The following is a 16904-nucleotide window of genomic DNA, read 5'->3' on the forward strand; positions in this document are numbered from 1 at the left end:
ACCACCACCAACAACAATTCCACCAACAACAACAATAACACCACCAACAACGGTGGTGGTGGCTGTCAAGGGAGTTGAACCTGAGCCCTGATGGTCTGCAGCTTCAGTTCGGCCGTGCGGTCGGAGAGGCCGAGTTCCAGTATCTTCACCTGCCCCTCGTTCCTCCGCAGGACCTGCTGCAGTTCCAACAGCTGTACAAAGACAAAGATCCCCCGTATAGCCTTAGCAGGCTGTCGGGGCAAGTGTTGCAAGCGAGCACCGACACGGAACACGAGGGGGTGGGTGGCCAGCACCACGCCCGGCCGCCTTTGTCTCCCCCGCGGCAATGTTTAGACACCGCACCAGGTACTCATTTGAGGCTGGGTCGACCTAGGGGAGGCCCAGAACCGGTTCAGATAATCGTCACTGGTGTTTGCCGTGAGCGGGAATCGAACCCGGGTCGCCGGGTTCGTAGTGCAGCGTGCTAACCGCTACACTACCGCTCCCCACACACACGGCCCCACGGACACACATCGACTTACACACACACAACAACAACAACAACCGCCATTCGCCACTAAGTGGCGGTGACGTCACCACGATGCTTGTGCCAGGCCAAGTGCACCTTGAGGCCACGTGAAGTGTCGAAAGCCCGCTGGCAGGAGGTCACGGGGCAGACCCAGGTGCCACTGGTCGACTGACCGAGATGACCGAGATGACTGGCTGATGCACCACCTGTGCCCCCTACTGTGCCAACTTGCTGTGCTTTAGCCACCCGGCGCTCCGCTCGTTGTTGTGAGCGTCGCTCCTCCGCCCTCCGTTGTTGTTGGAGGGCGACTGCCTCCAACTGCCCAGTAGCGTCCTTCACGAGCCTCCTCCACTGAGGCCGATCTTGACACCGCTGGTACCAGTCATCGGCAAGTCCACTCAGCTCCACGTCCTCCTGTACCACATCACTCCATCTCTTCTCCAGCCCGTGCCGCGCCCGTCTAGCCCCCTCGATCCGGCCGAACAAAAGCTGTTTAGGCATGCGGTGGCTGGGCATGCGGGCTACATGACCCAGCCAACGCAGCCTTGCCTGCCGGAGGAGCTCACTGATGGGACTTTGCCCAGATCTTTCAAGGATTTGTGAGCTCCTCACACAATCCAGCCTGGTTAAACCCAGGATGGATCGTAGGCAGGCCAGCCTAAATGTTTCCAACCGGCGAAGATGCTCCACCAGGGGGGTCCACGTCTCGCAAGCGTAGAGAAGGGAGGGAATGACCGTGGCCGAGAAGACCTGAAGCTTCGTGCGGAGCGACAGACCAGGTAGCTTCCACACAGCGTTACGCAACCGATGAAAAGATATTGCCGCTCGACTGATTCGGAGTGAGACCTCTGCTGATAGACTGGAGCCGGTCATAAGCACACTGCCCAGGTATGGGAAACTCTCCACTCTCTCCACAACTGCCCCATCATCAATTGGGAGTTGTGGGGGTGGAGTGTCCGATGGTACAAAATACCCAGGCAGGTGCTTGGTTTTGGTGGGGCTGATGGTAAGGCCCCACCTCTTAGTGGCACGCTCCAGTCTCAGCAGCAGCGCCTCCAACTCCTCTTCTGAATGAGCAGCTATTACCAAATCATCGGCATACATAACGTGGTTGACCAATAGGGAGCCATCCCTTGATCGCACCCGGGCGTCGATCAGCCTCCCATTATATCTGTACCAAACGGAAATTCCCCCGGTACAGCTATTGAAGGCTTCACGAACTACGCGGTCAAAATAGATGTTAAATAATGTGGGAGCCAGAGGACATCCCTGTCGCACCCCAAGGTGTACAGGGAAAGGCTCCGACTCCCGGCCACGTAGTTTTACCCGGGCCCGCTCACCATCATGAAGGTCCTTAATGATCGTGAGCAGAGGGTCAGGGACTCCGAAAGCACGAAGAACAACCCAGAGTCCAGTCCTACTGATGGTATCATAGGCCTTGACCAGGTCAATAAAGCAGAGATGTAGGTCTTTTTGGAATTCCCTACACCTCTGCTGTAGCAGACGGACAGAAAATATGGCATCTGTGCAGGACCGCCCTTTCCTGAAACCGCATTGGGGCTCCGCAAGCCCCTCCTCAGCGTGCCTAGCAAGGCGATGTTGAATAATCCTTGCCAGGACCTTACCCGGCACACTGAGGAGTGAGATGCCCCTGTAGTTGTTACAGTCTGTGCGGTCCCCCTTCTTAAAGAGGGGGACCACCAGGGCATCCTTCCAGTCCTGCGGAACCCGTCCAGTGGTCCAGACTGTTGTTATGATGTCATATAGGGCAGTCTGTGCACAAACGCCACCCTCCCTCAGCATTTCGCTTGGGAGATCATCTCTGCCCGGTGCCTTCCCTGGTCTCAGACTCCGGATCGCCCTCAGTACTTCCTCAACAGCTGGAACCTCAGCCAGCCACTCACAGGGGGTGACCTCTTCCAATATTTGAGGCACCGCAGCCTCAGCAGGGTTATCCCCACTTTGTGCCATGATGTTTTCCTGGCTGAGAGAATTTCCCTCCCCCAGGACCTCACAGAAATGCTCAGCAAATCTGCAAACCTGTTCCTGGGGGTCGGAGATTGGATCACCGTTTTTTCCTCTAATGATGGTAATAGGTGTGGCGCTGCAGGTTACTTTTTTGATGGAGTTAAATAGTGATTTGTGATCACGGGCCACTGAGGCAGACTCCATCTCCTCAGCAACCCGCGACCACCACCCATCCTTACAACGCCTTACAGCTCTCCGAACTTCCGAGCGAAGGCTGCGGTAAACCTCCTCATTCTCTGACGTGGGATGCTGTAGGCGATGAGAGTGGGCCTGTCGCTTTTTCTCAATTAACCTGAACACCTCCTCTGTCAGCCAGGGTTTCTGGGGAGGTCTGGACCGCGTACCCAAAGCAGCCATTGCAGCTGCATGAGTCACAGTCCTAAACCTCGCCCATTTACCCTCGACATCAGGTGGAGTGGGGGACGATGCCAACCCCAGCTGCAAGCGATGATGAAATTCTCGCTTGCAACTTTCATCAGCTAACTGAGACCAGGCCACTTTTGGTTGGAATGGGATCCTGGGTGTACACCCACCACCGGAGTGGAAGAAAGGCAGGCGCATCTTACAGATGACTAGTCGATGGTCAGAGGACAGATCAGCTCCACGGTAGGTCCTGGTGTCAAGGACATGGGTTCGCATCCGCTGGTCCGTCACTATGTAGTCCAGCAGATGTTCTTGCTTGGACCCGGCATGTATCCATGATGTTGTGTGGATGCGCCGATGCCGGAAGAGCGTGTTGGTAATTACAAGCCCATGGGCTGCACAAAAATCTAGCAGCCTCCTACCGTTATTATTGAGGTGATCTGGCCCATGCCTTCCAATCACTCCAGACCAGGTGTCAGCATCATGACCAACTCGGGCATTGAAGTCACCCAACAAGATGACTCTGTCCCGAGTGGCCACTTTAGCCAGCACCTGTGACAGGAGGTCATAGAAAGCGTCTGACTCATCGGCTTTGCTTGCATCCCTCCACGGATGTTCGTCTTCGGTGGGGGCATAAGTAACCACGACCACCACTCCTCGCCTCTGGTTGATGGGAAGGCGAGCCCAAAGTATCCTGGGGCTTACAGCTTCCCACACCTCACCGCCACGCTCCCACGCCCCCTTCATTCTTTTGTTCAGAAGAAGAGCCACACCCTGTTGTTTGGCAGTCTCCTGCCCCGAGTAGAGGACTGTCCACCCCTCATGGTGGCAGGAGCCAGAACCGGTCCACCGGACCTCCTGAATGCCACAGAGATCCAGGCGGTACCGGTCCAGCTCCCGACAGAGGAGTGGCAGCCTCTCCTCCGCAGTGAGCGTTCGAACATTCCACGTGGCCATCCGCAATGGTTTTTTGTTGTTTCTGGAGGAGCCCCGAGGGTGAAAATTCAATCTCCTGGCTCCGCCAAATGGGGTTTGGCCAGGAGACGTCATAAAAGCCTGACCCCCCGGGGCCTCCGGCACAAGCTTATTTGTTACAGGTTTATGTTTAATTCGTGGTTTAGTGGTAATGAATTGAAGGTGGAGGGGTTACCAGCCCCTCACACCCGTCCAGAGCCCCCGTTTAGCCACACACACACGGACTCACGCACATACATAAACTCACACACACATTGGCCTACATACACATACGGACTCAGACACACAGACATGGACTTTAGATACACACACATGAAGTTACACGCACAAATATCGACTCACACACACACGTTTACTACACACCGCTACACCAGGTAACTCATTTGAGGCCGAGTCGACCTAGGGGAGGCCCCAGGACCGATTCGGGTAATCATCACCGGACACACAGACTCACTTTAACACGTAGCAGGCTTTCGTGACCAATATTATTCATAATCAACGTTTTTGGGTTTAGATTGTCGCGTTATTTATAAATGTGTCGTAACCCTCCACCACCCGACACGGCCAATCAGTAAAATATAATCCCGTAAAAACAAAGTTTTTCACTATAAATCCTTTATATGCGTGGCGGCTAGAGACCTCTCGTCCTCTGGCTTGAGATGGCTGCCACCTATGGGTCAGATGATTGCCTGCCACCATTAAGCAATTGGTAATAAAATATATTTTTGTCCTAAAAAGTGTAACATTTTGGAAAAAATGTTCACGAACATTAATTGTCACGCACAACGAGTCTGTGTGGAAAATGTCAGCTCGATTGGATCACGGGAAGTGGGTTAAAAAACGACCGAAAGATTTGCACGGTCGTAAGCGCGCAAGCAAGCGAACTTAATATAAAGGATTTAATAAAAAGTGTCACGTTGACAAAAGACAAAATAGTTCACTGCTTTAGCCCCACACCGGTGTGTTGAAGCGTGACACTTTTTTAAATCCTTTATATTAAGTTCGCTTGCTTGCGCGCTTACGACCGTGCAAATCTTTCGGTCGTTTTTTAACCCACTTCCCGTGATCCAATCGAGCTGACATTTTGCACACAGACTCGTTGTGCGTGACAATTAATTTTTGTGAAAATTTTTTTCCAAAATTTTCCACTTTTTAGGAAAAAATTTTTTTCATCTTTAATTTTAAATACCAATGTGATAAAAATGAAACTCTTACTCAAGAAAAACAGAAATGAATAATAAAATAAAACCTATGCCACGCATATAAAGGATTTATAGTGAAAAACTTTGTTTTTACGGGTAAATTTTTTACTGATTGGCCGTGTCGGGTGGTGGCGGGTTACGACACATTTATAAATAACGCGACGATCTAAACCCAAAAACGTTGATTATGAACACAGACTCACGTCCACAAATCATCCGGTCACTCGCAGGGCGTTGGGGGGGCTACCTCCTCCAACCGCTGACAAGCCACCGACGGCTCGCGCCGACCAACAACGACCGGCCACCGTTCGGTGTCGGATCGGCGGCCGTCGTTTTGCGTACCTCGGTCTGTCGCTCTCTCGCCTCCTTCCTTTGCTGCGCCTCCTGGCAGCTGAGCTGCACGAGGAGAGCGTACGCTTTCTGACGCCAACACGACAGCAGCAGCAGCGGCGGCGGCGGCCGCCCGTCCCCGTCGCCGCCAGCGGTGAGGTCGTCACCCTTCGCCGCCTGGGTTCGACGCACGCGATTAGGATGCGCTAGCGTCAGCGCTAGCGTCTCCTCTCTGCGACTGTCGCTGCTGTCGGAATGGTCAGCATCGTCACCGTTCGTGATGACGTTTTGTTGTTGTTGTTGTTGTTGGGGGGGGGGGGGGCGATCAGCGCTGGAGAGCAGAGGTCGCAAACGGGTTTTGATTCCTTACCCGTACCCGGCCGCACCAGGGTCGCAAATGGGTACCCGTACCCTACCCGATACCCGGCTACCCGTACCCGGCCGGGTATCGTGTAAGGTACAGGGACGGGTACCCGATTGCGACCTCTGGGATGAAGCCGTGTTGCAGACGCGGGTGGGTTGATTCTAGGAACTTGAATTGTGAGAAGAGACAAGACGTTGGGAAATGAGTGACAAACAGTTACTCACCAGTGACTCACGGCCTACCCGTACCCGGCCGCACCAGGGTCGCAAACAGCTACCCGTACCCGGCGGGTACGGGTAGCCGGGTATCGGGTAGGGTACGGGTATCGGGTACCCGGTTGCGACCTCTGCTGGGGAGTAAACCCACGACGTTTGCAATTTAAGCTTCATCAGGCGATTTGCCAGAATTGTGATGGAGTCTTCTTGCTGACGGTCTTAAATAAAGCAAAGGCGATGTCATCACTGTGAGCCTATCAGAGGAGGGGGCGGGGGGTTATTGGTGGACTTGCCGACGACTGGTACCAGCGGTGTCAAGATCGGCCTCTGTGGAGGAGGCTCGTGAAGGACGCTGCTACTGGGCAGTTGGAGGCAGTCGCCCTCCAGCAACAACGGAGGAGCGACCCTCACAACAGCGAGCGGAGCGCCGGGTGGCTAAAACACAGCAAGTTGGCACAGTAGAGGGCACAGGTGGTGCATCGGCCAGTCGTCTCAGTCAGTCGACCCGTGGCACCTGCTAGGACTGTCCTGTAACCTGCCAGCGGGCCTTTGACACTTCACGTGTTCTTAAAGTGCACCTAGCCTGGCACAAGCGGCGTGGTGACATCACCGCCACTTAGTGGTGAACGGTGATTGCTGTTGTTGTTGTGTATGTAGTGGAGCGGTTAGCGCGCTGCACTAAGAACCCAGCGACCCAAGTTTGATTCCCGCTCACGGCCACCAACAAAAGCGACGATTATCTGTGCGTGTGTGAGTGAGTGTCTGTGCGTGTGTGAGTGAGTGTCTGTGCGTGTGTGAGTGTCTGTGCGTGCGTGAGTGAGGGTCTGTGTGTGTGTGAGTGAGGGTCTGTGCGTGTGTGAGCGAGTGTCTGTGCGTGTGTGAGTGAGTGTCTGTGCGTGTGTGAGTGTCTGTGCGTGTGTGATTGAGGGTCTGTGCGTGTGTGAGCAAGTGTCTGTGCGTGTGTGAGCGGGTGTCTGTGCGTATGTGAGTGAGGGTCTGTGCGTGTGTGAGTGTCTGTGCGTGTGTGAGTGAGGGTCTGTGCGTGTGTGAGCGAGTGTCTGTGCGTGTGTGAGTGAGTGTCTGTGCGTGTGTGAGCGAGTGTCTGTGCGTATGTGAGTGAGTGTCTGTGCGTGTGTGAGTGAGGGTCTGTGCGTGTGTGAGTGAGTGTCTGTGCGTGTGTGAGTGAGGGTCTGTGCGTGTGTGAGTGAGGGTCTGTGCGTGAGTGAGTGAGGGTCTGTGCGTGTGTGAGCGAGTGTCTGTGCGTGTGTGAGTGTCTGACCGGTGGGTGTATAATGGCCTCCTGCGTGGTCAGGATGTGAGACAGCGACGAGAGACGGAGACACTGCAGCTCCGACTCTGCCCGGAGGCGGGAGTTTTCCTTCTCCAGAACCTGGGAGACACACGGGGAGACACAGCGAGACACAGGGAGACACACGGGGAGACACAGGGAGACACAGGGAGACACACGGGGAGACACAGGGAGACACACGGAGACACACGGGGAGACACAGGGAGACACACGGGGAGACACACGGGGAGACACAGGGAGACACACGGGGAGACACACAGGGAGACACACGGGGAGACACAGGAAGACACACGGGGAGACACAGGGAGACACACGGGGAGACACACGGGGAGACACAGGGAGACACACGGGGAGACACACAGGGAGACACACGGGGAGACACACGGGGAGACGCGGGGAGACACACGGGGAGACACAGGAAGACACACGGGGAGACACAGGGAGACACACGGGGAGACGCACAGGGAGACGTGGGGAGACACGTAGGGAGACACACAGGGGGGACACAGGGGAGACACACGGGGAGACACAGGGAGACACACGGGGAGACATAGGGAGACACACGGGGAGACGCGGGGAGACGCAGGGAGACGCAGGGAGACACATGGAGATACAGGGAGACACATGGAGATACAGGGAGACACAGGGAGACACACGGAGATAGAGGGAGACACAGGGAGACACATGGAGATAGAGGGAGATACAGGGAGACACGCGGGGAGACACGCGGGGAGACGCGGGGAGACGCAGGGAGACACAAGGGAGACAGATAATCATCGCTGGTGTTAACCGTGAGCGGCAATCGAACTCGGGTTGTTGCCGGGTTCGTAGCGCTAACCACTACACCACCGCTCCCCCCCCCACACACACACACGCGCACATACACACGTGCACATACACACGCGCACATACACACGCACGCACACACGCACGCACACACTGACCTGTACGCGCGCCAACAGACTGTCCCTGTCGGGTCCTTCCTCCTCCTCCTCGTGCTGTGCCCGGGTGCCCACGTAGCGCCGCATCTGCTGCACCAGCTGCGCTTGACTCGCGGCATCACTGCGGCACTGCCTGCGCAACAAAGACAAAGACGACCCCTCACACAGTGTAGCCCACACAGGCCGTTGGGGCAAGTGCGGCGTGGCTGACACCACGGGCCGGACCGCTCTGCCCCCCCGGTGCCGATGTTTACGCGCCATACCCCGGGTAACCGTTTAAGGCCGAGCCGACCTAGGGGGAAGTCCAGGACCGGCTAAGCGGGAAATTAACTCGAGTCGATGGGCTCGTAGCGCGGCGAGCTAACTGCTGCGCTACCGCTCCCCACGTGTCTTGTGGTTGTTGTTGTTGTTTGACTTGCATCCCACTGGGATTTGTGCACATTTTTGTGTACGGTGCTTTTTAAATCCTTTATATTAAGTTCGCGTGCTTGCGTGCTTGCTTGCTTAGGACCGTGCAAATCTTTCGGTCGTTTTTTAACCCACTTCCCGTGATCCAATCGAGCTGACATTTTCCACACAGACTCGTTGTACCAGACAATTATTGTTCGTGAAAAAAAATTCCCAAAATTTTACACTTTTTAGGCAAAAAAAAATGATTTTACATTTATTAAAATACAACTCATTCATGGCTTTGGCTGAACGTCACAGTGTAGGAGCCCAAAGCGTAACCCCTCCAACAGGCCGTGGCGGAGTAGCGCAGTTGGTAGCGCCCTCGCTTCCCATGCCAAAGGTCGCGGGATCGATCCCCGCGTCCTCCACAGGCGAATATATTTTTAAATCCTTTATATTAAGTTCGCTTGCTTGCTTAGGACCGTGCAAATCTTTCGCTCGTTTTTTAACCCACTTCCCGTGATCCAATCGAGCTGACATTTTCCACACAGACTCGTTGTGCGTGACAATTTATTTTCGTGAAAATTTTTGTTCCAAAATTTTCCACTTTTTAGGAAAAAAAAAATGTCATATTTAATTTAAAATAGCAATGTGATAAAAATGAAACTCTTACTCAAGAAAACCAGAAATGAATAATAAAATAAAACCGATGCCACGCATATAAAGGATTTATAGTGAAAAACTTTGTTTTTACGGGTTCATTTTTTCTGCAATATTTTGCTGTCTTTTCTTGGATTTTCTGTTTGCACTCAGTCACATATTCACTTTAAGATTTCGATTTGAAGCTTTCGTGACTGCAGGGATTCATCTTCTTGGTTCTTTCGGTAAAGTCACGTAGAATGTTTCATTTTTATTATTTCCATTCTACGTGACTTTACCGAAAGAACCAAGAAGATGAATCACTTTAAGATGTTGTCTTGTTCATGTTTTTGTTTTTTGTTTGTTGCGGTTGCACCCGATTCAAGAGCCGAATGGCTCACAGGGCTTGTACCTAATACATGAACTTGAATACGAATGCAGGTGCGCTATTGTTATCACGACAATTCGTAACACACGGTTGTTGCTCACCCGGCACAGTGGGAGAGAGTGGAGGGAATGATTTGTTGAGAGAGTAGAGAATGAATCAGCGAGAGTGAGAGGGCAGAGATTGATTCTGAGAGTAGAGAAGGATTCAGAGAGTGAGAGAACGTGAATAACCAGTGGCATCTACAGGAGATTATACAACTTTTAAAGCCATTCCCCGTGTTTATGTGTACGCGCCGCACAACGCGTTTGGAATCGACGGGAGTAAAGTTGGACTTACGAACAGACCTCTGGAACCGAACTCGTTCGTAAGCAGAGGAGTCCCAGGGAAGCTCAGTGCACCTCAGAGGTCGCAACCGGGTACCCGATACCCGTACCCTACCCGATACCCGGCTACCCGTACCCGGCCGGGTAGGGGTACGGGTATGGGTACCCGATACCCGTACCCTACCCGATACCCGGCTACCCGTACCCGACCGGGTAAGGGTATGGGTACCCGATACCCGTACCCTACCCGATACCCGGCTACCCGTACCCGGCCGGGTAGGGGTACGGGTACCTGTTTGCGACCCTGGTGCGGCCCGGTACGGGTACGGGTAGGCCGTGAGTCACTGGTGAGTAACTGTTTGTCACTCATTTCGGGTAGGGTACGGGTAGGGAACTGCTACCCGTACGCGGCGGGGTACGGGTACCCATTTGCGACCCTGGTGCGGCCGGGTACGGGTAAGGAATCAAAACCTGTTTGCGACCTCTGGTGCGCCTTCACCTGCTGGTGTGTAGTTTCACGACGCATTCATATTGACGCGATCTAACCCATAAAACCTTCACTGTGAGTGTCGTTGTGAAGGGCAGACGGACCCCAGCTCCTGCTGCAGCTGCTCCTCACGGCGCTCCGTCTCCCGCAGCAGGGACCCGAGGCGGGACAGCTCCCGCTCCTCCTCCCGCTCTCCGCGGAGAGCTCCCTCCCGCTCCTCCGCCCGGATTCTCTCGCGCTCTTTGCCCCGCACTCTCTCCAGCTCTTCGCCGTATATCCGGTCTCTCTCTTCGCTCCGTACTCTCTCCCTCTCCTCACTACGCACTCTCTCCATCTCCTCGTCGTAGATCCGGTCTCTCTCTTCGCTCCGTACTCTCTCCCTCTCCTCACTACGCACTCTCTCCATCTCCTCGTCGTAGATCCGGTCTCTCTCTTCGCTCCGTACTCTCTCCCTCTCCTCACTACGCACTCTCTCCATCTCCTCGTCGTAGATCCGGTCTCTCTCTTCTACCCGCACTTTCTCCCTCTCCTCACTACGCACTCTCTCCATCTCCTCGCCGTATATCCGGTCTCCGTAGTCGCTCCGTACTTTCTCTCTCTCCTCACTCCGCACTCTCTCCAGCTCCTCGCCGTAGATCCGGTCTCTCTCTTCGCTCCGTATTCTCTCCCTCTCCTCACGACGCACTCTCTCCAGCTCCTCGCCGTATATCCGGTCTCTCTCTTCGCTCCGTACTTTCTCCCTCTCCTCACTACGTACCCTCTCTCTCTCCTCACGACGCACTCTATCCAGCTCCTCGCCGTATATTCGGTGTCTCTCTTCGCCCCGCACTCTCTCCTCACTCCGCACTCTCTCCCTCTCCTCACTACGCACTCTCTCCTCCCTCCGCACCCTCTCCCGCTCTTCACTACGAATTCTCCCGCGCTCTTCGTGCGGTAGACGCATCTCCTGCAGTCGGGTCCGACGTGACAACCACCATCATCGTCACCACTATTGCCAATGTCATCACAACCATCATCACCACCACCACCACCATAACCGTTATCGTGATCATCATGACCACCATCACCACTACCATCATCATCATCAATGTTATCAAAATCCTCAGGACCATCATCATCACCACAACCATCATCATCACTATTATCATAATCATTATCAGGCGAGGTAGTTAATATCTCACCACCGTGATGATGATGATGATGAGATAGAGACACGCAGACTCCAAATATACACCAGGGGTCAGGGTCGGGATCGAACCCACGACCTCCTGTATACCAGGCGAGGTAGTTAACATCTCAAAGGGTCTGGGATCGAACCCATGACCTCCTGTATACCAGGCGAGGTAATTAATATCTCCTAGCCACTGTGATGATGAAATCGAGACACGCAGACTCTAAATATACAGCAGGTATCGTCAGGGTCGGGATCGAACCCACGACCTCCTGTATACCAGGCGAGGTAGTTAACATCTCACAGGGTCTAGGATCGAACCCACGACCTCCTGTAAACCAGGCGAGGTAGTTAACATCTCACAGGGTCTGGGATCGAGCCCACGACCTCTTGTATACCAGGCGAGGTAGTTAACATCTCACAGGGTCTGGGATCGAACCCAAGACCTCCTGTACACCAGGTGAGGTAGTTAACATCTCACAGGGTCTGGGATCGAACCCACGACCTCCTGTATACCAGGCGAGGTAGTTAACATCTCACAGGGTCTGGGATCGAACCCACGACCTCCTGTATACCAGGCGAAGTAGTTAACATCTCACAGGGTCTGGGATCGAACCCACGACCTCCTGTACACAAGGCGAGGTAGTTAACATCTCACAGTGTCTGGGATCGAACCCACGACCTCCTGTACACCAGGCGAGGTTGTTAACATCTCCCCACTGCAGGGTCATCTTCATCCAGCAGCGGATTGACCACAGTCTGTATGTGATTATTATTACTGTAGCAATATCACCATTCTCACCTGCGCGCCTTCGAGTCTCGACTGCCCCGGCAAACCTTCAGTGAACAGAAAACATTTCCACGCTTAACGATTGCTCACGATGCCGGCACAATAAAATGTCCCATTTTGTAGCTGCTCACCTCCTTGTGCTGTTCGCATTTGGGCGTTCCCTGGTCTGACACTGGTGAGACCAGGCCCTAAAGAAGGCTGTCTCTGGTGTAGGCCAATCAGTTTGTCAAAGACAATGCCATATATTGTTTGCACTATGAGATCCCTTTTACCAGTGGCAAAATATAGTAGTAGGTTTTTACCCTTTTAAACTGGTACAAAACTGACACCTTTATTCAAGGCATCAAGTTTGCAATACCCACAACACAAGTAGTCAAAAAAGCAAACAAAAAGAAGCAACTCTGATAATAATAATATGCACTGCCCTTGAAGTTGATTGGTACACACCCGAGACGGCTTTCTTTAGAGCCTAGTCCCCATTGGTGTTGGACCAGATGACACCAGAAGGCGTACAACTCAAACACAGTGCAATATCAGAGTATTTGCCACTGGTAAAAGAGATCTCATAGTGTAAATGCTTACCCCGAGCTCTCAATACTCTGATATTGCACTGTGTTTGAGTTGTACGCCTTCGTGAACCTCACCTACCTAAGGGGGCGGCCGTTGTCCACAGGAGGGCCTCTTTAAGGCGTCCGTTCTCCTGCCTGAGGTGCAGCACTTCCTGGTGAAAGGAATCGAACTTGGCTGCCGGTTGCTTCGGGGTCGCCGGCGTGGTAAAGTGAGACGGAGGGATGAGGCTGGCGGCGTCTGGGAACAAGGAACAAGAACCACGCGCACGCGCGCGGGTTTGTGTCAGGCTTGCCGGCACGCGTCCGACAACGGAGGTGAGGTACAGTAAATCCCTCGCCACTTCGCGGTTCAAGTTTCGCGGCCTCAGTGCATCGCGGATTTTTCGAACTGATTTAAAGGCCTCATTATACCTGTGCAGCAACACCACCATCATCATCATCATCATTCATCATCACATTCATCGAACTGCACAGGTCTGTCATCGTCATCATTACTGGAGTCAAGTCTCAAGATACTACTGTCATTGGTGAGTGTAGGACACCATAATACGTATCGTATGAGAGAGAGAGAGTGAATGTATAATATTAAGGTTTTATAATTAAATAGATTTAAGTAAAATATATAAAGTATAAATATACATATTTTAAACATTCTGGTACCCACACACACATATACGGAAATTCCTAGGGGGCCAATCCTACTTCGCGGATTTTCACCTATCGCGAGGGGTTCCGGTCCCCATTAACCGCGACAAACGAGGGATCACTGTATTACGGGGAGCGGCGGTGCAGCGGTTAGCGCTACGCTGCACGACGAAACCGGCGGCCGCCCGAATTCGATTCCCGCTCACGGCCGCCAACAACGGTGACGGATTATCTGAACTGATCAAAGGCATCCACTATTACACTATACACTACTACACTATACACTACAGTATACACGACTATACACTCCTACACTATACACTACAGTATATACTACTACATTATACACTACTATACACTACTACACACGCTTCTACATTACTATACACTACTATGCTCTACTACACTATACATTACTTTACACTACATTATACACTACTACACTATACACTACTACACACTACTACACTATACACTACTATACACTACTACACTATACACTACTACACTATACACTACGATACACTACAGTATACACGACTATACACTCCTACACTATACACTACAGTATACACTACTACACTATACACTACTATACACTACTACACACTCTTCTACATTACTATACACTACTATGCTGTATTACACTATACATTACTTTCCACTACATTATACACTACTACACTATACACTCCTACACACTACTACACTATACACTACTATACACTGCTACACACGACTATGCACTCTTATACATTACTATACGCTACTATGCTCTACTACACTATACATTACTATACACTACAGTAGACACTACTACACACGACTATACACTCTTATACATTACTACACACTACTATGCTCTACTACACTATACATTACTATACACTACCGTATACACTACACTACTATACACTACGCTACTATACACTACACTTAGGGCCGGATCAAGGCATCCAAAAATGGGATGGGTGGGGCTGGGTGGAGAGGGGAGGATGGGGAGGGGCTGGGTTGGGAGGGTGGGGAGGGGCTGGGTGGGGAGGGTGGGGGGTGGGGGCTGGGTGGGGGGTGGGAGGGGTGGGGCTGGGTGGGGAGGGGCTGGTCACCCCGTGGTGCCCTTATAAAACACAATAAAATGTCCCATTTTGTAGCTGCTCACCTCCTTGTGCTGTTCGCATTTGGGGGATTATTGTGTCCGTCCGTCGTGCATCCAAAAATGGGAGGGGTGGGGCTGGGTGGGGAGAGGAGGTTGGGGAGGGGCTGGGTAGGGAGGGTGGGCCTGGGTGGCGTGTGGGAGGGGTGGGGCTGGGTGGGGAGGGGCTGCTCACTCCGTGGTGCCCTTATAAAACTCAACGTTTAACCTACTCACGCCGGCTTGTGCCCGCCCTCACAGTCGCCCATATTTGCGAAATACACCACGCCGCCGTTGACCCTGGCCATTGACCGAGCAACCCAACGTTCCTACCAGCTCCCTCCGCAGGAATGTGTTAATCCAGCACCGACTACGCTATACACCCCTGATTTGAAGTTTTCGTGACTGCAGGGACCCTTGGGTGACATGGGTGTCACCCAAGGGTAAGTAGGCGGGGTCAGAGATGGAAAGGAGTCCAGTCACCGCACGCACGCACAGCAGCTGCGTTAAAGGGAGAGATCAAATCCAGGTAGTCCCCGACTTACGATATTTCGATCTTACGGTGGCGATAGCGAAACGACAACATTGTGAAATATTTAACATTTTGCGCGGCAGGCAAACGCAGCAGTGTACGAGGTACGATACTGTAAGTTGGGACGCTGCCGGGAGGTACTGTACGCATATAGTTGATACAGTACGGTACTGTAAATTGCTCTGTTTTGCTAAATTATCACCATTCTTTCGATTTAAAGCTTTCGTGACTGCAGGGATTCATCTTCTTGGTTCTTTCGGTAAAGTCACGTAGAAGGGAAATAATAAAAATAAAACATAATAAAATAAACGTCGTGAGAATTATTTTATTATGTTTTATTATTTCCCTTCTACGTGACTTTACCGAAAGAACCTGGGTAGGCTAGGCCATTTTCGACTTACGATATTTTCGACTTACGATGGGGTCGTCGTAACGCATCTCAATCGTAAATCGGGGACTACCTGTACTACACTATACACTACACTATACACTACACTATACACTACACTATACACTACACTATACACTACACTATACACTACTACGCACTACTAGAAACAAAGCACGGAGAAAAAGGGGCTGATTTCGATTTAAAGCTTTCGTGACTGCAGGGATTCATCTTCTTCATCAATAATAAAATAATAAAAATAAAACATATTTTATGATAATTGGTTGTTTACGCCTTTTGGCGTCATCTGGTCCAACCCATGTGAGACTAAGGAAAGCTGTCTCGGGTGTGGACCAATCAACTTCAAGGACAGTGCACATTATCAGAGTTATGTGTTTTGTTTGTATTTATGACTGCAGGTATTGCGGTCTATGCAAACATGACTCCTTGTAAAAAAAAAGTGTCAGTTTTGTTGCCAGATAGAAGGGTAAACAACCAATTATCATATTTTATGATGTTTTATTTTTATTATTTTATTATTTCCATCCTACGTGACTTTACCGAAAGAACCAAGAAGAAGAAAGGGGCTGTTCGTGAACATTTGGGCAAACCTGTGGTGGTCGAAAATGTGCACGGAGGGCAAAGTCTCGGAGCCGTCCCTTCGCTCCCGGCGTTGTCTCGGTTCAGCGGCGTCCGAAACATCGCGACGACAGAGACTGCGGCTTTCGCCAGCGTCCAAATCGATGTTTCAGCTGCAGGAGGAATCCGATGTCCAGTCGTGGGGGGCAGGGGGGGGGTGACACGGGGTCGGAAAGATACAAGCGCGAATCACTAAAAATACTAACAATTTCGATTTAAAGCTTTCGTGACTGCAGGGATTCATCTTCTTGGTTCTTTCGGTAAAGTCACGTAGAAGGGAAGTAATAACATAAAAACTAAAATAATAATAATAAAATAGTAAAATACATTTTTTTTTATGTTTTCTTTTTTTATTATTTACCTTCTACGTGACTTTACCGAAAGAACCAAGAAGATGAATACTAAAACTATTTTTCTTTTATCAGGTAAAGCCCACTTAGTAGCGGTGACTTCACAACTGCGCTTGTGCCAGGCTAAGTGCACTTTGAGGCCTGTCACGTCGAAGTGTGGACGGCTCTGGGTTGACTGCTGTGCCAGGCTAGGTGCAGGTCACGGAACAGGCCCAGGTGCTATGGG

General features: G+C 51.8%; 1 protein-coding gene across 3 annotated transcripts in view; it reads right to left on the reverse strand.

The window, feature by feature from the left end:
* LOC133361112 (coiled-coil alpha-helical rod protein 1-like) overlaps nucleotides 1-16904 on the reverse strand; it is a 33984-nt gene that overhangs the window by 15997 nt on the left and 1083 nt on the right. Inside the window, exons 2-9 of one of the 3 annotated variants that reach the window (XM_061579954.1) lie at nucleotides 16301-16441; nucleotides 13072-13230; nucleotides 12436-12470; nucleotides 10567-11408; nucleotides 8239-8368; nucleotides 7265-7375; nucleotides 5419-5583; nucleotides 81-191 (exon numbers count right to left, since the gene is read on the reverse strand). In XM_061579954.1, coding sequence (XP_061435938.1) covers nucleotides 81-191; nucleotides 5419-5583; nucleotides 7265-7375; nucleotides 8239-8368; nucleotides 10567-11408; nucleotides 12436-12470; nucleotides 13072-13230; nucleotides 16301-16391 — 1644 coding nt within the window. In that variant the 5' untranslated portion in view covers nucleotides 16392-16441. Of the gene's footprint in view, nucleotides 1-80; nucleotides 192-5418; nucleotides 5584-7264; nucleotides 7376-8238; nucleotides 8369-10530; nucleotides 11409-12435; nucleotides 12471-13071; nucleotides 13231-16300; nucleotides 16442-16904 lie in introns of those variants that run through there. The other 2 variants (XM_061579955.1, XM_061579956.1) reach the window with 2 other exon arrangements.

Source organism: Lethenteron reissneri, chromosome 71 (assembly GCF_015708825.2).
Source record: "Lethenteron reissneri isolate LAM-NWPU_2019-01 chromosome 71, ASM1570882v1, whole genome shotgun sequence".
Taxonomy (NCBI): Eukaryota; Metazoa; Chordata; class Hyperoartia; order Petromyzontiformes; family Petromyzontidae; genus Lethenteron; species Lethenteron reissneri.